The 22591-nt window shown below is 46.3% G+C and overlaps 1 protein-coding gene across 1 annotated transcript in view; it reads left to right on the top strand.

The window, feature by feature from the left end:
- Window positions 1-22591, top strand: part of GARNL3 (GTPase activating Rap/RanGAP domain like 3) — a 141549-nt gene that overhangs the window by 34736 nt on the left and 84222 nt on the right. The window contains exon 3 of the mRNA XM_029921076.1: window positions 3917-3986. Coding sequence (XP_029776936.1) covers window positions 3917-3986 — 70 coding nt within the window. The remainder of the gene's footprint in view (window positions 1-3916; window positions 3987-22591) is intronic.

Below are 22591 nucleotides of genomic sequence, written 5' to 3'. Positions count from 1 at the left end.
TCTGGAAGAGGAGTATTTTTCAAAACACTGTCTGTGGACCACCTGTGTCAGAATTCTCCCGGCTGCTTATTAAAGTCGCAGACATGCTGAATCACAGCCGCTGGGAACAGGGCCAGGGAACCTGCATTTTTAGAAGGCTTCCCCCAGGGATTCTGGTGGACTCGAGTATTCCCATTGGTTTATTAATCACAGTTTATGGGTAGGCCTGAAACCAACACAAGGGATCTGTGAGGCCGTATGGCAGTGCTCGGGCAAACTTTCTCTGTTAAAGGGCCACGTAGTACATTCTTGAGCTCTGCGGGCCGTACGGTCTCTGTTGCGGCTGCTCGGCTCGGCCGTTGTGAAGCCAAAGCTGTCGAAGACTGCCTGTAACCAAAGGGCGTGGCTGTGCGCAAATAAAACTTTGTTTGCAGTCACAGGCTGTTGCGGGGGCCACAGTTTGCTCACCCCTGAGAGTCCTCCTGGCCCACCAGCCCTCTGACACCCCCTTTTGGTGGGAGTTAGCCTTCCCCTGTCGGTTACCAATGGAGAGTTGTATCTGTTAAGGTAAAATCACCTGTTGTAATAAACTCTGACTCTTAAATAAAAGTTATTTTTCACTCATGTCACATGGGATCTTCTGTGTGGTCCCCAAGCCTTCTTCAACCCCCCCTACCAGCCCCCCTGCCTTGGCCTTCAGCACCCTCTCCATTCAGCCAGTGGATAAGGAAAGAGTGCAAGGGCTATTCGTGGGACATTTTTATGGGCCAAGTCTGGAAGAAGTCTCCATCATTTCTACCCACACTGCCCTGGCCAGAACTCTTACTGTCTGGAGTCCAGAACCCATGATTTCTCAAAGCCTGTGAAGCCCTTGGTCTCTAGACTTTCTCTCTTTGCTTCTTGTGCGTGAAATCCATCCAGTTCATGCCCAGGCTTGTCTCTTCTTTGTAAAAATCCTTGCTGCGGTCGGCCAGGGGCAGCCACGCACAGACAGCATCAGCGCTGTGTCCAGCCGCTTTCCCGAGAGCTGCAGGTCCGCCTTCTACGTTCCCGCGGGTGTAAGTTTCATCCCATGTTTTGCCACCATGTTATGTAGATCTCCATTTCCCCAGTCTCCGAGATCCACTTCCTCACTGGCAGCTGCCTGCCTACAAGGCCGATGCCACAGATTGTAGGGTGTTGCTATGGTAGCACCCTGCTTGCAAGATACCCACTTCTGTATTAGTTTGGGTGACACCGAAGTTTTATCGGGTAAACCTAAATTCTATGGGATGAACACAACTCGGCGTTTAGTTCTTGCTCACATCATATTCTAATACAGAGGCTCTTGGAGGTGTGGCCTTCCGCTTCATTTTTCAGAGACCCAGGTGTTTTCCCTCTTGAAGCTCTGGGGGTCCTCCTGGGGGTCCTTGTAGCCCCCCCACCCCTGCTGGCCAAGGGCAAGGAAAGTAAGCACCTCCCATGGGATGTGCCTGGAAGCAGTGCACGTCATTTCAGCCTGTATCTTCTTGGCCAGAGCTCCGTCATGTGGTGGCACTGCAAGAGGTGCTTGGGACATGTAGTCTAGTGACACGCCCAAGAGGAAAACAGAATAGGTTTCGGCGTGCACAGAGCAGTGTCTGCTTCCTGGGCCAGGGCCATCTGGACTGGTGGGACAATGACCATTGGCTTATGAGAGAGAATGTCACCCTTCGTGCCCACAAGGGGTGCTCTCAGGCATTAGCTAGTAAGATCCAAACGGTGTGCGAAGACCTCCATGAATACAACAAACATTTCTCGCATGTCCACTCTGTGCCAAGGAGTAGGCCAGACTCTGAGACCTGCAGGAGAACAAAGGTCCTCTTGGAGCTCCGGGTGACCCCTTTAATCTTATCTCCTGTGCTGGGTACGAAGGGGCCATAGAGCCTGGGGAGGGCGTAGGGGAGCGGGCAGTGTTTCATAAACATGGCGACCACAGAAATGCACCCCATATAGTTCAGCCTGGCCCCCGCCATCAGCAGGCACTGTCTCTGCAGTGTATTGGAGGAGACGTGATTAGAGGGGGGAAAAGGGCAACCAATAGCAGATGTTCTGTTGATATCTCTCCTGGTTGTTTTCATAGGACACTGCTTTCCCACCATGGAGCGCCTAAGACGTGATTGCCCCAGGACACAGAGCTGTCATCTTTTTTGTGTTAGTTTCTGGCTGTTGGCAAAGTTAGGGAGCTGGCAGTGTGTCTTAGAACCCCCTCGGTGGTGCTGAGGGCAGCCTGGGGAGGGCCCAGAGCCCAGCATGGTTGTTCTTCTCTTGATATTGGGCATTCGTGTCAGAAGCTGCTGCTGCTGGTGACGGTGGGGTGGTGGCCCCCCTGAAACTGAAGAGGTGGGCCGAGCCTGGCCGACCGAGCTCTCTGTCACCAGCCACTGGGCGTCCACTCTGCCTGATTCTCTGGCTCAGTGCTCAGACGCTCCTGTCACTCAGTAACGCAGGGCCACCAGGGAAGGATCCTGAAACCGTTAAGTAGGGCAGTGGCAGATTCCCCAGGAGGGTTTTGAAAACAGACCTTGAGGACATATTTAATACAGACCGGTGTAAGCCAAGGAGGGAAGTTTTAAATCTCTCTCAGGGATTTTTTTTGGAGGGGAGAGAGAGAGAAAATCCTGTCACCGCAAGGAGGACGGAAGCCCGGGTAATATCTAGGACACCCTTCCAAGCTGCAGTCATTAATTTGTTGCACATTTTCTGCTAAGGAAGTGGAGGCTACAAAAGGTTAAATCTCACATAAGATTAATTCCGCCATCTCTGTGAAATGGTGGAAGCAGAATACCATTAGGCCCTCTAATCTCATTTCTCTCATGCTGTCTTGCTTGGAGCCTATCAAATAGTGTCCTGGCAAAGAGTCAGGTCTGTGGATGGTAAACAGCAGAGTCAGTCTCTTCCTGAGCGTGCCAAGGAGGCTGTCATGTAGAAAATGTAGCTACCTTGTGAGGAAGGATGAAAAGGTACAAAATACACCTTTCTCTGCATGTTAGAGCCCAAGTATTTTGGATGTATTCAACGCGGAGCCCCTGTGCAGCTCTGTTTTCTGCGTTTCAGTAGGAGTTGTTTGCATGGCCTGTGAGGACAAGGCTTGCCGAAGCTGCTTGCATTTGTGGTTCACGCACTGCCTGCGGTCCTAAATATACTACCTCTGGATAAGAGCTGTCTCTTTTGAGTGTGTAGCTATGCATTCAAGATGTAAATGCAGAAAGAGTCTCCCCTTGGTCTAATTGCTCTTTCCCCACAATGCATGTGATTTTTCTTATCTGATTTAAGCCTCCTGGGGGGGTTGGGGAGGCATTAGCTACTGTTATATAAGAACCAAATATCCTTGAAGTTAGATTTTTAGATTTTCTGTCAGGCTGCTCTCTTTTTTCACATTGTCATATTGTCATAAATTAAAGGGGGGGTCGGGGGGTGGGGCCTACCGGGATTTTGAAGTTTTTCCCTCCCATTTCAAGTTTTATTTCTGCCATATAGCGTCAAATAATGCTGGTTATTTTTATGTTGACTATTTGGGACAAAGCGGCTCTCTTAAAAGAAAGATAATTGCAAGCTTTGTCCCTGGCCTCAAGTTCACTGCAGGGTTCCTCATCCGCTTTGGTTATACAGAAACGAAATTACAAACCACCAGTCGCCTTGGAAATTTCAATCGATTCCAAATGACTAAATATTTAATTCAATCATTGCCTATACTTGCAGGGATGACTCGGGTGTTTTTCTTTTTACTGAGGGCTCCAGGAAGCCGGGCACTGCAATGGCTGCTCAGGACTGTGTCTGTGGCCAGGAGACTCCCCTGCAGTGAGGAGCCTGGGCAGCCTGTTCCTCAGCAGCCCTTTTTGCAAACGGTAGTGGATTTTTGCAGAAGGTTGGTGGCCAGATCGCTATGTATAATACTGATGAAGCATTTTTGTTCCAGCTCTGTCTCGGAAGACCTAGGCTGTAGACGTGGGGATTTCAGTAGGAAACATTATGGATCTGTGGAGCTGGTAAGTTTGCACTGTCTGTTCAGTGGTGGTACATTGATTTGGATTTAGAGCATCGCCAAGCTCATCAGATCTTCTGTTGTCTATTTACTGTCAGACCATGTGGGTAACAGTCTGAAGGCTTGGACGGGAATAAATGACTATGGAAAGGCCATGAAAATTTGATCATCTTTATCTACTTGTTTTTATTGTTACGTACTTTTCATCTGTGTCTTCCAGTTTGTTAAACACATGCTGTGGCTTGGTATTTTTCTCTGGTGTTTAAAATCGGGGTATGTAATTCAATTAAATGATTAATGAATTAAGAGAGGCAGCATTTGGTTTTCGTATTATCGTATTCTTAAAAGTTCACACATCTATTTTTTTTTTTGAAGTTTAAATATTATTGAAAGACTTAGGCTGATTTTCTGTACCTTTGCTTTCTGGCTATGTGGTAGGAGTTAGAATATTGATGAGATTTTTTTTTTCTTCCTATTAAAAGTATATTTGTTGGGCTAGATAAACGACTGTAATAGATGATAAATATGTGGAATGAAAATATACACATTTTCCTTATGAGAGACATCGGGGTTTATGTTACGATTTTTAAAAAAGAGTATGCTTTCATTTTAAAAGAGGAATAATGAAGGCATATTTTAGCTTCAATTTTTTTTTAAAGACAGAATTGTGATTTTTGTCCCCCATGGAAATTGGAACAAATTTTCAGGAAAACGTGCTCATAGAATTCTCTTGGTTATTATTTAACACTATTAAAAGCATTACATGTATTATTTCTATCTATTTACCAAAAAAATGAGTTGCTTGGATCCATCTGTATAGAACCCACTGATCCTCCACTGATATATGCTGCATTCCTGCAGGGTTTAAGGAGTAGGAAAAATTATGCCAGAGTTGTGCACCAGTAGCATTTGATTCAAGCTCAATCATATATTATAGACTTGACTGTATTATCTGGCCCAGGGCTGAGTATTCCTGAAAATAGAAAATAAGTAAAAGGTTTGGTCCTTATTGGTAAGGAGCTTACTGTCTTGAGCTGGGCAGATAAGATACAAAAACTGTCTAAAAAATGAATTTAGTCACATGAAAGACACCATTGATTGACCCAATCAATGCATGTTCTGTGTCAGTCATCGGTGGCACCAGGCCAGCGCGGACCACCGCCTCTCCCGAAGGAGCACGTGTCTAACTGTGATTCGGGGCGGGATCTGGTAAATACCGGGAGAGGGATACAGATAGGGCACGGGGAGGCTTAAAAGAAGGGAGGGTGTGAGCCTTCCCCTTCGGATCTTGCAGAAGCCGCCTGCAAGGCCTCATGTAGACTGTCCGACCTGGGTCTGTGGTAAAAGAAGACCGACAGCGATTATTTGCAAACAGTGTGATTCTTGGCAGTGATGTATTCCAAGGGCAGTGAGCATACGGCCCTGCCTCGAGCAGAGAGCGTGGGGCAGCCGAGTGGAGTGGCCACAGAGCCGGCAGCCCATACTGGCTCCGCCACCCACTGTTGGCTGTGAACTTCTCTGAACCTCACTGGTACCGAAGAACACATGCTCCGAAGTCATGTCTGCTGCATCATTTCCTAGCTGTATGATCTTGGACTTCTTTTGGCCTCAGCTTTCTAATCTGTGGGGATGTTATATTATTATAGTATATGAATGGAGATATTAATATTATCTGCCTTGTGGAGTTGTCAGGAGGATTGAGTGAGATGGCGCGCATAAGCACAGCTCATGTTAGCTAGCCGGCTGTGGTGGTCAAGATGAAATGTGGTAACAAAGGTAGAACCGTGACCCTCAGGTAAAGACTTTGAACCTGATCCAGGAAATCATGTGGAGCTCTTGGAAGCAGTGAGAATGGTGTTTGGAGAGAAAACAAAGCCATGAAAGATGGATCATTTATTTATTTATTTATTTAAGTGTTTATTTTTGAGAGAGAGAGAGAGAGAGAGAGAGAGAGAGAGCACGCGCGCATGCGTGCTAATGGGGGAAGGGCAGAGAGAGAGGGACACAGAGGATCTGAAGCAGGCTCTGTGCTGCCAGCAGAGAGCCCGATATGGGGTTTGAACTCATGAGCCGTGAGATCATGATCTGAGTTGAAGTCAGACGCTTAACTGACTGAGCCGCCCAGCGCCCCCAAAGATGGCCCCTTTGTAGACCTGTGGCAACCACACACTGTCAGGCCAGGGACATCCTTGCGAGTGGTGGGTCTCAAACTTGAGCGGCCACCTACGTCCTTCGGAGAGTCTATCAAAGCAGATCGCTGGGCCCCATCCCCAGAATTTCCAATCCAGTAGGGTGGGGGTTAACCCAGAATGTGCATTTCTAGAAAGTTCCCAGAGGATGGTGATGCTGCGGGTCCCAAGATCACACGTGAAGAAACCCTGCCTCAGAGAGCCCAGGGCTAGTCATCGCCATCCCCAGCCCGCCGAGGCAGCTCACTGACCAAAATTCTTCCTTCCATTTGTTCAAGTTTTTACGCCGGAGCCGTGAGAGAGAGAGAGAGGAGAGTGTGTGTGTGTGTGTGTGTGTTTCTAGTTGACTTTTTGAGTATTATAAAGTAAATTTTAAATACATTTAAAAAGTCCATGTATGAGGACCACCAGGTGGTTCTGTTGATTAAGCATCAGAGTCGATTTGGGCTCAGGTCATAATCTCGAGGTTTCTGAGTTCAAGCCCCATGTTGGGTTCTGCACTGGACAGAACAGAGCCTGCTTAAGGTTCTCTCTCCCTCCCTCTCTGCCCCTCTCCCACTCACATGCATGCACTCTCTCTCTCTCTCTCTCTCTTTCTCTCTCTGAAAATAAATAAACATTTTTTTAAAACCCCTGTATCCTTCTGCCCTGCAGCCCCTGTTTTCATCTCCTTTGGGTACCTTCCAGTCTTTAGAGTGACTCACCTCATTCCCACATAGCTCTAATCAAATTATACATATAATTTCACATTTCTCTTTTTTCCATTTAGCTATATTTTGTGAATGTCTTTTTTTTTTTTAACGTTTATTCATTTTTGAGAGACAGAGCGTGAGTGGAAGAAAAGCAGAGAGAGGGAGACACAGAATCCAAAACAGGGTCCAGGCTCCGAGCTGTCAGCACAGAGCCCGATGTGGGGCTCGAACACACAAACCCCATGAGATGATGCCCCAAGCCAAAGTCAGACATTTAACTGACTGAGCCACCCAGGCGCCCCTGTAAATGGCTTCTTGTTATATAGTCTTCAACTTATCATTTTAATCACGTGTTAGCCCAACATTGCCGTAGATGATTCTCTGGGTGCCAGTCCCCTCCCTGTTGTGAAGTTAGGTTGTGCCAACTCTTCCCTTGTTAGAAATGACAGGCACTGGGGGTTCGAATGAGATGAGCCAAGTTCCATTTTTGCCGTCTAAGGATCTCTCGAAATTCTCACTCCAGTGTGTTAAGGAAGGAGACATTTTCTCTCATCTGTGACCAACAGATATGATTAAGTTAAAAGCTGTTTTGTGGGGGCGCCTGGGTGGCTCAGTCAGTTAAGCATCTGACTTCAGCTCAGGTCATGATCTCACAGTTCGTGGGTTCGAGCCCTGCATCAGGCTCTGTGCTGACAGCTAGCTCAGAGCCTGGAGCCTGCCTTCGGATTCTGTGTCTCCTTCTCTCTCTGACCCTCCCCTGCTCACGCTATCTCACTCACTCTCAAAAATAAATTAAACATTAAAAAAAAAAATTTTAAACCGTTTTGTGGATTCCCTGGTCATGAGAAAATAAGGTTAAAAAAATTTTTTTACACACTTGGGTTGATGAATGTTGTTGCAATAAACCGTAGGCATCCTGAAATTCAAAGCTGGTAAAAGGGTGCCCAGCAGCCTGCAAAACTGAAATTTTTTTTTAATGTTTTGTTTATTTTTGAGACAGAGAGAATCAGAGCATGAGCGGGGAGGGGCAGAGAGAGAGGGAGACACAGAATCGGAAGCAGGCTTCAGGCTCTGAGCTGTCAGCACAGAGCCCGACGTGGGGCTCGAACCCACGAACGTGAGATCATGACCTGACCTGAACTCGGAGGCTTAACCGACTGAGCCATCGAGGCGCCCCCAAAATTGAAATTTTTGCATGGGCTTCTTCTGACCTTGACCAAAGGAGGTCGAAGTCCTGGTGAAGAGCCAAGCTTGGCTGTTCACATCAGCACTGAGGACAGGTTTCGGGGCTCAGTTGGCTTGATTGAAATCGGAGGCGCACTTGCCGAGCCAGATCATGGAAGCCCAGACCTCTATGAGAAGACTCACGAACGGCTACTTGCCGCTCAGCCGATAGCCATTCGCGGGAGGCCTGTCACCCGGCGGCGGGCACGGCGCTAGGCGCTGAGAGGAGGGGAAAAGCATTTTCTCTGCCCTCCCGGAGCTGCGGTCTGGCTTTAGGAACCAGCTCCCTCCAGCGGTTAGTGCCCAGGCAGCTGCCTCCCTGGATACCAGCTGTTCCCTGCCTTCACCAGGGGTCCTTTCCTCGCCAGGAACAAAGACCCACTCAGTCCAGCTCAAGTCTCAGGCGAGTCCCTGGAAGCACGTGGGTGGGTCTCACTGAAAGGAAGCCAGCTGGGCCGCATGTGACCAGGAAGCCATCAAGCAGCTATTTTCTCGGGTTCTCTCTGGTCCCTGTGATTCCCCCCTGCACATCAGTGCCCCTCTCCCTGCGGACCAGCTCCCTTGATTGCAGAGTCGCCTCTCTCCTGTCTGTTTTCCCAGCGGCCGTGCGTTGTTTTTTTTTTTTAATCGTGGTCAAATATGCACAACATAAAATGTACTGTTTCTAAGCACACACTTGAGGGGCCAGTGAGTATATTCAGTTTTGCAGCTGCCGGCACTCCACTGTCAGAGCATTTGTCATCATCCCAAAGAGTAACTGTGCCCATCCCCTCTCTCCCCAGCCCGTCTCCTCTCGTCTACTTTCTGTCTCTATGAATTTACCCATTCTAAGGACCTCATGTAAGTGTAGTGCTACTGTCCTTGTCCTTCGTGTCTGGTTTCTTTCACTTAACGTGCTTGCGTCAGGGTTCACCCATATTCTAGCATGTATCAGAATTTCATCCCCGTTGATGGATGAGTCCTGTCCTTATATACACCGCAGTTGGTTTATCCATTTATCTACATGAACACTGGGGTTGCTTGCCCTTTTTTAGCTCTGGTGAATAGTGCCGCTGCGAGCACTGGTGTGCATTTGTCTGCGTCCCTGCTTTCAATTCCTTCGGGTCTGTTAGCTAGGAGTGGAATTACTGGATCATATACTAATTCTATTTTTAACTCTTAAAGGGCTCCCAAGCGTGTTTCCACACTGGCTGTGCTATTTCACATTTCCGTCAGCGATGCACGAGGGTCCGGGCTCTCCACGTCCTCACCCTGATTGGCTCCATCTTGTCTACTAGCCATTCTAATGGGTGCAGAGAGGCACCTCGTCATTGCTGGGATTGGCCCTTCACTCGTGATCAGTGATGTTGAGCATCTTTCCATGCGCTTATTGGTCATTTGTGTTTCTCCTTTGGAGAAATGATATTCAAGTTCTTTGCTCTCTTTGCTTCTGTTTAATGGGGTTGTTTGTTTTGCTGTTGAGTTGAGTTGTTTGTCTTCTTGTTACTGAGTTACAGGAGTTCCTAATATATTCTGGATATTAATTCCCTTATCAGATTTGTGATCTTCAAATCTTTTTTCCTGTTATATAGGCTCTTTTCTTACTCTGTTGACCATAATCTTTGATGCATCGAAGGTTTTAATTTTTAATTTTTTTTAGGTTTTTTTTTTTTACATTTATGTTTTCCTTGAGAGACAGAAAGAAGCAGAGCGTGAACAGGGGAGGGGCAGAGAGAGAAAGAGACACAGAATCTGAAGCAGGCTTCAGGCTCTGAGCTAATGGTCAGCACAGAGCCTGATGTGGGGCTCAAACACATGAACCGTGAGATCATGACCTAAGCTGAAGTCGGACACTAAACCAACTGAGCCACCCAGGAACCCCCGAAGTTTTTAATTTTTATGAAGTCCAGTCCATCCATTTTTCCTTTTTAAAAAACATACATTTATGTATGTATGTATGTATGTATGTATGTATGTAAGTAATCTCTACACCCCACATGGGGCTCGAACTCATGAACCCCTGAGATCAAGAGCCATGTGCCCCTCCGACCGAGCCAACCAGGTGCCCCCATCTATGTTTTCTTTTGTTGCAGGTGCTTCCAATATCATATTCAAGAAGTCACTGCCAAATCCAAATGTCATGAAGATTTCTTCCTGTGTTTTCTTCTAAGAGTTTGATAGTTTTAGGTTTTATGTTTTTGTGTTTGATCCATTTTTGAATTGTTGTATGTGGTCTATGGTGTAAGGTAGAGGTCCAGCTTCATTCAATAGGTTTATGATCTATTTGGAGTTATTTTGTGCGTGTATGGAGTGACATAGGAGTCCGGCTTCATTATTTTGCATGTGGAGATCCATTTTCCCAGCACCGTTTGCTTGAAAAACTGTCCTTTTGGGGTGCCTGGGTGGCTCAGTTGGTTGAGCATCCAGCTCTTGATTTTGGCTCAGGTCTCATGGTTTGTGAGTTCAAGTCCCACATCAGACTCTCTCCTCACTTGAGCGTGGAGCCTACTTGGGATTCTCATTCTCTCTCTCTCTCTCTCTCTCTCTCTCTCTCTCTCTCTCTCTGCCCTTCCCCTGCTCGTACATGCTCATTCACACACTTGCTCGTTCTCAAAATAAGTAAATAAACTTGAAAAAAAAAAAAAAAAGACTGTCCTTTTCCCATTGAATGGTGTTGGCACCCTTGTCTAAATCCATTGACCATATGTGCAAGGGGTGATTTCTGGGCTTTCTCTTCCATCCTATTAGTCTAAATGTCTGTCCTCACACCAGAGTGATATTTTAAAATGTTGACAACGCAATGTCTTTTTTTCCCTAAAACCCTTCCTTGGCTGCCCATTCAATTCCAGACCCTTGACAAAGCCCCACAGGAGCCTGTGCGATCCAGCTCTGCCTCCTCTTGCACCTTGTCTCATGCGGCTCACTGTGCTTCGCACATTTGGCCTTATTTTGGTCTCTAGGACACACTGAGTTCTTCCCTGTCCCAGGACCTTTGCACTTAACATTCCTTCTGCCTGGAATGGGCTTCCTCCACCCTTCTCATGGCTGGTTTCCGCTTAAATGTCACCTTCTCGGAGAGGCCTCCCTAACTACTCTCCCTAAAGTGGATGTCTTCTCCGTGCTATTCTGTAACTCAGCATCCTATTTCTTTTCTTAATAGTATTTATCACACTCTATTTATTTCGTGTATTTATTTACATACCACTCTCTCATCTGCCAGAGATGAGGGTGGGCACCATGTCTGTCTTGTTCACTATTATATTTCGAAGACCTGGTACATACTAAATTCTTATTAAATGTTGTTTATTACTAAATTGACTTCCAGTCTCCCAGTTTCCCTGGTCTTGCAGCCCCAATGCCCACCACATTCTGTTCCTCCTTGGGCCCTAATTTCAAATTCCAAGTAGAATGGATTGGTGCCTCTGGCTCAGCTGTCTCTCCCTGATTGGCACCATTGTGTTTGGGGAAGTGGCATCGTGTGGTATAAAAACGGCCTCCCAGACCCATCTCTTCAGCACAGTTTGTAGGTGGAGCAGCTTCTCTCTGAAAATGGTATAGACCAAATTCAGTTTCAAACAGCTTGACCCCCAAAATGTATCTCTAACATTCCCTCATCTGGTAGATGATTTAAAAGCTCAAACAAAAAGCACCTGGGGAGACTTGCTTCTTCTGCGAGTGGACCGGTCTCCCGGGCACTTTCCTCCGACCCACACACAAGGGTGTAGGTTATAAACTCCCTAAAAATAGGAGTCCTGGCTCTTTAGTTACCACGGTGTGCCTAGCACCAAGCACAGTGCTTAACATTCATTACTTAGTAAATATTGGTTGAATGAATGAATGGTTCAATTTGGTTGACATTAGAAAGTAGCGTAACCCATCAAATATAAATGAAGGAAAGGCATAACGAGGCTCCTTGACTCCCCCTCCCCAATATAACTGGACTGATTAGCTTGCCGTGCATTCCATCTAAAACATATGCCATTTTTCTTCTTGAGGAATTGAAATCCTGGTCTCTCGTGGCAGCATTCTCGGCAAGGCATAGCTATTACACCATCGACCATTCTTCACCACTTTATATCGAAATCTGTCAGGAAAAGCAAAGATTGTTTGTAGCTTTCATTGATCTTTTCTTGGCCTTTGACTCAGTGGATAAGAACCTGATGTGTTATGAATGACGAATGGTATGGGCACAATATAGACCTCTCTCCTGCCCAGCCCAGCTGCTGATTTTCATATAACCTACATCTTGATACTTCGGGGGGGTGTCACTGTCTGCAAGGTAATTTCAAAGGTAGGATGCTGTCCATTCCTTTATAAACCTTGACCTTAATGATGCAAGCCTGCATTTGGATGAGTTGCACGCTCCTCTGATGCACAAAAAAGCCACATAAACGCTTCTCTGTGAGGATGGCCTGGTTTTGTTGTCAGGAGCTCACAGTGGCCTCCAAGGCTGTTTGGCAGTACGATCTAATTCCTGTCAAAAGGACAGTTTAGGGTGGAATAGCTTGGCATCTGAGGTTTTATCTGCGTGGGGACTCTTGAAGTCTGATATGTAGCGATTTGTAGTTTTGCTCAGACACGAATTTGAATTAAACCTGTGGGACTCTTGTCCAGAACATGATTCTTGGCTAATGAGTGATGCCCCACGTCCGTGACACAGTGCGCGTTTGTTCTCTGTTCAGGGCTGAGTGGACTTTTTGTTTTCATAGGCATTTGATGGGAGAAATGCTATTCTGTGCAGTATTAGCCAATTGAGAGATTAGGGTACCAGCTACACAAAATCAGACTTCACCATTCTGCAGCTAAACTCTCAATTTTGGTAGATGTTCTCCAAAAGCGAACCGGCTTGTATCTAAATCTGAACCAGCAGGTTGACTCAGTAGGTACCTCCAGGCGTGTTTATCTCAGAGCGTTTACCAGTAAGTTAGCACAGCTTAAAAGTGTGGGTGCTTTTTCTGATATTTTTGGCGTCTTGGTGGGTGATTGGTAATGCTGAATTTGAAACTTTTCCAAGCTAAAATTATTGCACCATTTCCTGTGATGTAGAACCTTGAGACCTTCAACGTGTAATTATGTATCATAGTGGAGCCAGAAATCTTCTATTGTGATTATTACTTTGTTATTACTATTATTAGTTTTTGCATTTATTGAATGTTTACTATGTACCAGTCACTGAGCTCAATGCTTGGCGCATTTACCTATTTAACCCTCACAAACAACTGTAGGCAGTAGGCTTTATTTCATTCCACTTCACCTTGTATCTGCTCAGGGGACATTTGTGGATACTGAATGGATCTCCATTTAACTGATGATCTCAGAGAGGTCCCACAGCCAGTGAAACAAGAAAGATGACATTTCAGCACAGGTCTTTGTGGCTCCAGGAGCCCCTGGGCCTCCCCACTCAGTCTCCAAGCCACTGTTTTGAGGCTGTTTTCTAAAGACATGAAGTTGATTGTTGGAGTAGACAATTCGGCCCTTAACCAACAGCACAGAGTAAGTAGTTCTGTTTTAGGTTTTAGCTCAACCTTTTAATTTCAAACTCTCTTCTGGCCAAATCTTAACAAGCTTGATTTTAAGAATAATGTTGATAAGAAATTATCCAAAGAGACATCCATGCCATAAACGGCTTAAATTTAATTCCTGGATTAACATCCACCACAAGATAGCTACAAACACTTGGCCTTGCTGTTCTTGGCCTCTCTTAGACTTGCTTCTCTTGATCTGTGACTTGGCATTACATCTCTCACTTGGCCTGATGGACAGAGTGGGAAAGAAGCCATATGGATCTAGATGCTATGTCTCCTGTAGGATGCCCTTGAGGATTTTTCTGTCTGCCATAAAGTGTCTCTTTTAAGAGGGCCTATGAGGAAAGTTTTGCTCTGGACCAAGAAGTACGGTGCTTCTCCTGATGACCTGCTCTGTTGCTAATTTTATAGGCAGTGTGGGTCCTGTCAGTGACCGGGACTTTCTCCTCTTTGAATTGGCCTCCAGGAGACTCAGAACCCTGTTTATGGCTTGCCTCTCACCACCTTAAAGAACTTTATAGCGTGCATCCTAATAGGATTCTCTTGCTTTCACTTTATTTACCCACACCTAATTTGCCCTTGTTCTGAGTTTGCTCTGTATCTAATTTCATTCTTTGAGAAAGATATATTTTGGTCAGCTGCTTTAAATATTTTTAAATATAAGGTAGAACAAACAAGGCATTTCCCTATCCAGCCTTAACAGTGTATCTTCTGTCCCCTATTGATGGTAGTCAGGTTCAGGGATGATTCTCACCCTTGTCTCCCCCCCACCCTATTTGTTGGTGGAGTATGACTTATGACCTACTTTCCTAAGATCAGCAGAACCTGAGGAGGATGCGCACCACCTGACCAGCCAGTTGGTGACCATCTTGGGTAGCTGAGACCCAAAACGATACCAGCTCCACTAGCTAAACCCACACTGTAGTAAGAATACCACACAGGTATTTTCCCAGGAGAAATCTTGGAAAAAGCCACAGTATTCAGCATGGTCGTACTCTCTAGTTTCAAAACTAGAACTGGAGAGGGGCACCTGGCTGGCTCAGTCGTAGAGGAGGCAACTCTTGATCTCAGGGTCATAGGTTTGAACCCTACTTTGGGTGTGGAGTTTACCTACCTACACACACACACACACACACACACACACACCCCTGGAATTGGAGATACTCCACTCTCAACCTTCTGCAGGTCCAGGGATGCTCATGCTCTTCCTTCCTGGTGGCCTCCCATCCCCGCGCTGCCACGTCCTTCCCCACGACGGGATCTCCCTGCCGCTGTAGCGACTGCAGCTCAGCTTCTCATCTCTGGCTCCTGCAGCTTCTGCGGGTGTCCTGGGGTCTTTTGTTTATCGATTCCAGTGGTCTTCAAGGATACAGTACCCTGGCCTACTATAAAAATATTTCCAAATTATGACCAACGTATGTTTCAAATATACTGACCAATGGATAACAGTTTATTTTTTTCGATAATCAGAGATACACACTGTTCACAGATTGTTTGCTTGGTAAATTCTTCACAGGAAATCAAGTTTTCTGCCTTGATTGTGGTTTATCACATGCCCAGGAAGTAGATTTCTCATGTGTGGCTCAAACACACAGTCTTCCTTGTTGGGTAACATCCTTTGCCTCTCACATTTCACTTGTGCCAGAGCGATCTCTGGCCCGCACCTGTAGCCCGCTCCCCCTCAGCATTCAGAGTCAGGGGCTCAGGAGTCGGTACCATCAGTTGTAGCAAAAGTAAATTTTTTTAATTTGCTCAAAAGTATATCATGTTATATACCTTTGTACACTGTTGTCATGAAGAGAAAATATTTTCATTGTTTTAAAAGTGCCTTTTTTTAGTATTTATTTATTTATTTAGAGAGAGAGAGAGAGAGAAAGCACGAGTGGGGGAGGGTCAGAGAGAGAGGAGAGAACTAGAATCCCAAGCAGGCTCTACACTGACAGAGCCCGACGAGGGGCTTGAACCCATTAACCATGAGATCACGACCTGAGCCAAAGTTGGATGCTCAAGCGACTGAGCCACACAGGTGCCTGTGAAAGTGTTTTTTAAGAACTTTTTGTTACTTCTGGATTTAGACAGGTCCACCATCAGAACTGTGGGATCAGACAGCCACGAACACACACACACACACACACAGATGTGCGTGCGCACATTTGCAAACCCCTTTTTCACTTCTCTCAGGGCTGCTAAAGTTGAAAAGGAATTTGGTCTTTTTTTTCCAGAATTTCCTATGTGGGCTCTGAATATTAAGAGCATCTGTGGGTTCTACAGTTTGCTTCCCTTGCTTTTCCCGACCAGGTGAATTTAGGGAAAGTCCTACCCCGAGTCCTATCATGGCCGACTGACCACCAAGGGCTCCTGGTTTCACGCCCACTGTTGCTGTTGAGTCACGGCTAATATTCTCATTTTTATATTGAACTGTCTTACCCACTTAATTCGAGCAGTGACTTTGGCTTCCTTTATGTATAAGAAAAGGATTGTGTTCTTTCTGGCCTTTTTAATCGGTCTACTGCAGTCATCGCTGTGGTGCATGGTCTTTTAAAATCATCATCTCAAGCTGCATTTGCTGAAGAGATGAGTTTTTAATTACTCTGGGGGCACATTTCAGCCGCACTCTGAATTCTCCTTTTTGATCCCCGTGATAGCTCCCCAATTTCCCTTCTGAATCCCTCCTTTGGAGGCTTCCCCTTCTTGTCCCCCACTGAGCCAGCTCTTACCAAGGTCGCAGAGACCTCCTTGCACCTCATCTTTAGCCGCTCCTCATCTTTATCCTTCTGTACCGCTCTGCCGCGTGGCCTGTGACCACCTTCTCCCACGGGGCCCCCTCTGCGTCCACTCTCTGTCCTCGTCTTCCTGCCTTCCCTGCCTCACCTCCTCAGCTTCTCTTCTGCAGGGCCCCCCGCATTTTGACAGGATTCCATCTCAGACACACTGCCCCCCCCCCCACACATACTACATGCTCCTTCTTGGTGATCTCTCCTGCCCTGTGGCCTCAGTCACTGTGTGGTGACTCACACATCCCGGGATTCTCCCCACTTCTCTGTCCGCACCATGTACTGCCATCTGCCCGATGCCCACTGGATGCCTCTCTCAGGATGGCCTACAGGCAGCTGAACCTCAACATGCCCCAACCTGAACTCAGGCTGTCCTTCTTCCCTGCCCCCAAATCCCTGAGTGGACGGTACTACCTTCTTGTCAGTTGCCAGTTCCAGAAACCAGGAAATCCCCGCACCCCACGTTTGGTGTCTTACAAATCCTATTGGTTGTATATCCCAGATGGACTTCTTGGCTAAACTGTACTTCACCCACATGGATGTGGCCATACCATGCTAGACAGCCTTTTGAGTGGTAGGTAGAAACACACATACACATGCGCGCACACATGCATGGAAATATGTGTATCTGTATGCAAATTTAAATTTCACACCCACCTGATGAGGTGTTACTACCCCATTTTATAGATGAGATAACTAAAGTTCAGAGAGATTAGTGAACTTGTTCAAGGCTACACAGCTAGTAAGCCGTAGAGCTCGGTGCCCTCACTGCCCACCTCATCCACAGCAGTGCAGTAAAAACCTTAATCAAGAGAAGCTCGCTCTGTAAGTGTTCCACACGACGAGCAGGCCTTTCTCACAAACTTGAACCTGATAAACAAGCGGTGTCTTGCACTATGAGTAGTACGTGATACTGGGTATCACATGATCACGACTAAGCCAGTGATTCTTCTCTCGCACGCACGCTGCACGACTGTGGGTGACGGCCTTCCATCTCGGATACTCGGTTTCGGGCCACAGTGTTTGGCAGAAATCAGTGATTTTTCAGAACATTGGAAGGTGCCCACAGCTGGCATCAGTGTATGTTTTGTCATTTCACAGCACCTGTGGACAGTCCTTTGCTTTTCCATCCAAGAGTGAGCTTAGGCATGACTGCTTTGCTTCATTCTGGGTCGGGCTGCCTGCAGATCCTCTGCTGCCTTATTGCCAGTTACATTCAATACAGTGCATGACAAGAGTTCATTAATACTATACTGTGGCCGGGGTGCCTGGGGGGCTCAGTCGGCTAAGCGTCTGACTTCGGCGCAGTTCATGATCTCACAGTCCGTGGGTTTGAGCCCCGCATCGGGCTCTGCTGACAGCTGGGAGCCTGGAGCCTGCTTCAGATTCTGTGTCTCTTTCTCTCTCTGCCCCTCCCCTGCTAACTTCTGTCTCTGTCTCCCAAAATAAAATAAAGACATTAAAAAATTAGAAATAAAATACTATACTGTGGTCAGCATCCATGAGAGAGGGTACACGATGGCCCCCATGCAAAAAAATAAAGGTTCCATCGAGCCAATGGACAGCAGTGATTCTGTTATGGTAGTGACAGTCGTCCTACACAATGACCCTCCTCTCTCTGGTCTCCCTCACACCAGCCCTGAAGGTTTTCAAAGAGAAGTGCAGGTTAATTTATTTTTCTTTAATTTTGTATTTTCTTTACTATTTTGCGTTATATTACAGTATTGTAATCATTTTTATATGAATATTTTTGGGTTATGGAATGAATCATCTGAGTTTCCATTATTTCTTATGGGGAAACTCACTTTGATATACCACATGTTTTGGTTTACAAGCATGTTTCCAGAGCAAATTATGCTTGCAAACCAAGGTCTTACTCTATTTATCAAAAAGTTGTATGTACCAAAAAGTTGTTATCTTGCCGTGTTATGGCCTGCTCCGGGGCCCCTCAAACTTTATTTGGGTATAAAACTCACTTCAAGAGTTTGTTTAAACCTCAGGTTCTGATTCAGTATGTCTGGGATGGACTGAGTAGTTTACAGTTTCTATAAGCTTCCGTTGTCCAAGTAACTTCAAGGTCCTTATACATTTCCCATTTGATTTCTTAAGGAGACAGAAGAAGGAAGGAACAGGAATGTTTGCTTCTGTATACTCCCTTCTTTGAGTGGCATTTGTGTCATTTCCTCTTTCCCTGAGCTTCTGGCACTTTGTCTTGTCTCCCTGACATCTCAAAAGATTGCATTCAGCCAGTTTTGATAAGGTTACATCGAGTTTTCCAGAATGCTCAGCCATAATTAACCTGGGTCTGGGGGCTTTGGTTTCCTTAATGCTGTAAAGAGTTCTTTCCCAGATATTCAGCTCTGTCGACATCATCCAGGTGCAAACAAGTAGCACCACCAACAAAAAACCTCCTTTGTGTATTGAATAAAGAAGGAACTCCTTAGCCAGACATTTAAGGCTTTCCGTGCTCTCTCTCCAGCTCGTCTTTGGAGCCTTTGCTCATATGGCCCAGGATCCAGCCAAACAGGCCCTTACCCGCCATTACCCAGGCGCTGGGGGCCTCTTTGTGGCTCTCTTTCCTTCTAAAATGCCTTCTTGAAATACGCACCTGCCAGGTCTGTTTTCCCAGCAGCCTTACCTGCTTCCTCTACGGGAAAGTCATCTTTCACCCCCGAGAAACCTCCATTTCTTTGCCTTTTCTCTATGGCACCCCTCATATTTTATACTGTAATTATCTGTGGGCAGTTTTGCCCTTTCAAGTGGGCAAGGCTCTTGCTTCTTTTGTCATTATGTCCCCAGCAGCATTAGCTCACTGGCAGAGGTCTGTGTATTAGCTAAAAGAACGCTTTTTCTGAAAATCTGGTGTCTGATAGATTCTTTCTCTCTTCTCAGAATTTTTATATTACTTCCCAGTCTGTGTGTGTGTGTACATGCCAACATACTTCTAAATATACTTTTCTGATTGTGAAATGAATACACATTCATTATAGAAAATTTGAATTGTACTGAAAAGCATAGGAAAATTAAATTCATCTATAATCTTCCCACCTACAGATAATCACTATCAAGATTTACTGTTATGCCCCTTTAGAGATTACACTTATACACAAAATGGGTTTGTGTATTTTACTGATATCTTTACTTAAAAACAACATCTGATCAGGGCGCCTGGGTGGCTCAGTGGGTTAAGCATCCGACTTCTGCTCAGGTCATGATCTCAATGTTCATGGATTCAAGCCCCGCGTGGAGCGCTGCGCTGATAGCTCAGGAGCCTGGAGCCTGCTTCCGATTCTGTGTCTCCCTCTCTCTCTCTCTGCCCCTTCCCTGCTCATGTTTTCTCTCTCTCTCAAAAATAAACATTTTTTTAAAAGAAAGAAAAAAATGTATAATCTTTTTGAAAGCTTCGATGCTCTTCCACAAGCAGCTTTTTTCTCCTCCCATACAAATGTCTTCTTTCTCCTTCATGTCTGCTTGCATTGGCCATGACCTCCAGAAATAATACCGTGGCATCCTTGTCCTAGAGTTCATAAGTTGGAGGCAGTACATGAGGGGATCTTTTCTCAAGCATCACATATCTGCGACCATCTCACGTAATTTTTTCCACAAGAATGACTTGGCTGGTTATCTAAATTACCACCTTTTTCTCTTAAAACTTGACACATTCTGGCCTGATATTATACTCACTTCATGGACCTGCTGTAACAAATGACCACAGTGTGGATGGCTTGGAACGGCAGAAAACGTATCATCTCACGGTTCTGGAGGCCAGAAGCCCAAAATTAACACAACAGCAGAGGCCTGCTCCTCCTCGGAAGGTTCTGGGGGAAATCCTGCCTGGCGTCTTCCAGCCTCCAGGGTTGTCTGCATTCCCTGGCATCCCTCAGGCTTGAGGCTGCCTCCCTCAGTCTCTGCAGCCACCACTGCAAGGGCTTCTTACCTGCTCCCCACCTCCCCACCCCTCCACCCCCAACGTCGGCGCCTCCCTCTCTTTTCTCCTGTGAAGACGCCAGCCTTTGGATTTCTGTTCCACCCTAATCCAATATGACCTCATCTTAACTGAGTCACATCTGCAAAGACCCTCTTTGCAAATAAGGGGACATTCTGAGGTTCCAGATGAATGTAAACTTGAGGGACACTCTGCCACCCATCATGGTCATCTTCTGCCTTCCAGTGTTCCAGAGAGAAGCCTGGGGTGGTTCATCATCTTCTTCCTTGGTGCTCTTTCCTGCCTGCATTTCTTTGCTCTTTTATTTTAAAGTTCTTTCTTCTTTTATTTTATAAAGTTTCCAGTAACTTCTCTGTGTTTCTCTTTTCATTAATTTTTGCCAAAAATATTGCATCCCTTCGATTCTTGGTCCCTGGTCTGATGTCAGGGATGAATATTTTCTTCTGTTGTGTCTTTGATTATTGCTCATCATCCTCCTCAAAACAGTAAGAAAGATCTTTTTTCTCTGCCCTTTCTAACTGTCTTTTCTTTCTCATTGTTTTCATTTCATTGTGTTCCTTTCCATTCTGGGGAGGCATCTCAAATAATGAATATAATACTGTTGCTGTTTTCTACGTGAAGTTTGCTTCTCATCAGTGAGAATGTTAGTCCTGCATTTGTATTTTTTGGTCCTCTTTTTTTAATCCCTTCCAAAAACTTTATACACTTGTTGCAAAGATTGTGTCTTCCGTCCTACTGAGGACAGCGGCTGCTTTCCTGAAATTTTGGTTTCATGGTTTTAAAAAAATGGTGTGCTCTCCTTTCTGGTTTTCAAGACCAGATGCAGCATTTTTTTTCATAGCTCCCATGTTAGCTTTTTTGTTCTGTTGTTTTTAACAGAAATCTTCAAACAAAAACAAAGAGCTCTTTGTACTTGGACCTTGTATTTTTCAACAGACAGAATATATGACCGGCCATCATCGCTCATTGTTCTGGGCACCGTGTCTCGCTGAGCTGAGAGCTGAATGGCCGGGGGCTGAACAGAGCTCCCTGATCGATGTCCAGCATCTGGCGGGGGTTTCTCCTGTGAAGGTCTGCAGGAGGGAGATAGGATGTTCTCCGTGCTTGACTTTGGCTGCTCTGAACCCGTGGTTCTAGAATTTATATGTGTAGCAGGGCCTTGGGGAGGGGAGGGGGACAGATAGCAGCAATCTGATAGGAAGAGCGGTATTGAAGTAATGTGTGCTCAGCTCTTCCCATAAGCTTGAGAAAATGGTGTCTGTGTGGATTAAAGGGTAGGATGGAGATTATGGCGAGGTTGACCATTTCTCCATCCCAGATGCCCTTGGGCGTAGCGGCAACACCATACTCCCGGGATGCTTTGCTCCGGGACTCCTGTCTGTCTTCCTACCTGTGGCACTCTGCTCTTGAAGACTGCATTGTCTAACATGGACTTTGTCTCCCTCCCTCCCTACTTCCTTCCCAGTGTTTTCTGGAGCTAAAAAAGGGGCGCTGTTATGGCTGCAGCTACCTTAAAATGCAGTACCCACGCAGTATAAGGATGACTCCCAGTGTTCTGTTGTGACCCTTCATACAGACCCAACCTCTCTCGGCCAAGATGGGACCATGGAGGGAGGAGCCAAGTGCCCTCAGCTTTCTGTGCTCACCACAGATTTGCTCTGTGTCAGGCAACAAAGTCCGTGGTTACATGTGTTTCTCCATTGGCCATATAGTACGTAGGCAAAGTCCTGCTATTTTGGCCAGGAGAGGGGGCAGCCTTTCTTCAGACTCAGGAATTACCATCTTTCATGCTGAATCTTCACAGGTGTTTTCCTGGCAAGTTGTGTATCAAGGACTGATAGCCAGATATTATTTTAATGAGGAAACCAAGACATATATTTTGAGACGGCAGCACCCTGACTGGCCTCAGACTTCTCAGTAAAATAGATCGAGAGGTCGGCTCTTTGAAGGAAGGGTGTGACCTGAATGATGACATGGTGACTGACCAGCAGCGACCGTGTGGGAGATGTCCTGGAAAGTGAGAAGGGAAAGAGAAAAGAATTAGGGAGTGGTAATTCAGGTCTGGCCAGGGCCAAGTAGCCTGAGCTTGTTGTGGGCCTGGTCACATGGAAACTCGCGTGTCTTTGAACCAGAAGAGAAGGAGCGAGGCCGTCATTGGTAGCAGGTGACTGAGAGCCGGGGCGGCCGGGGGGGGGGGGGGGGGGGGGGGGGGGGGGGGGGGGGGGGGGGGGGGGGGGGGGGGGGGGGGGGGGGGGGGGGGGGGGGGGGGGGGGGGGGGGG

This window comes from Suricata suricatta, chromosome 13 (assembly GCF_006229205.1).
Source record: "Suricata suricatta isolate VVHF042 chromosome 13, meerkat_22Aug2017_6uvM2_HiC, whole genome shotgun sequence".
NCBI classification, from domain to species: Eukaryota; Metazoa; Chordata; class Mammalia; order Carnivora; family Herpestidae; genus Suricata; species Suricata suricatta.
Note: the sequence above shows the minus strand (reverse complement) of the source record. Positions and strands in the feature narration are given on the sequence as shown.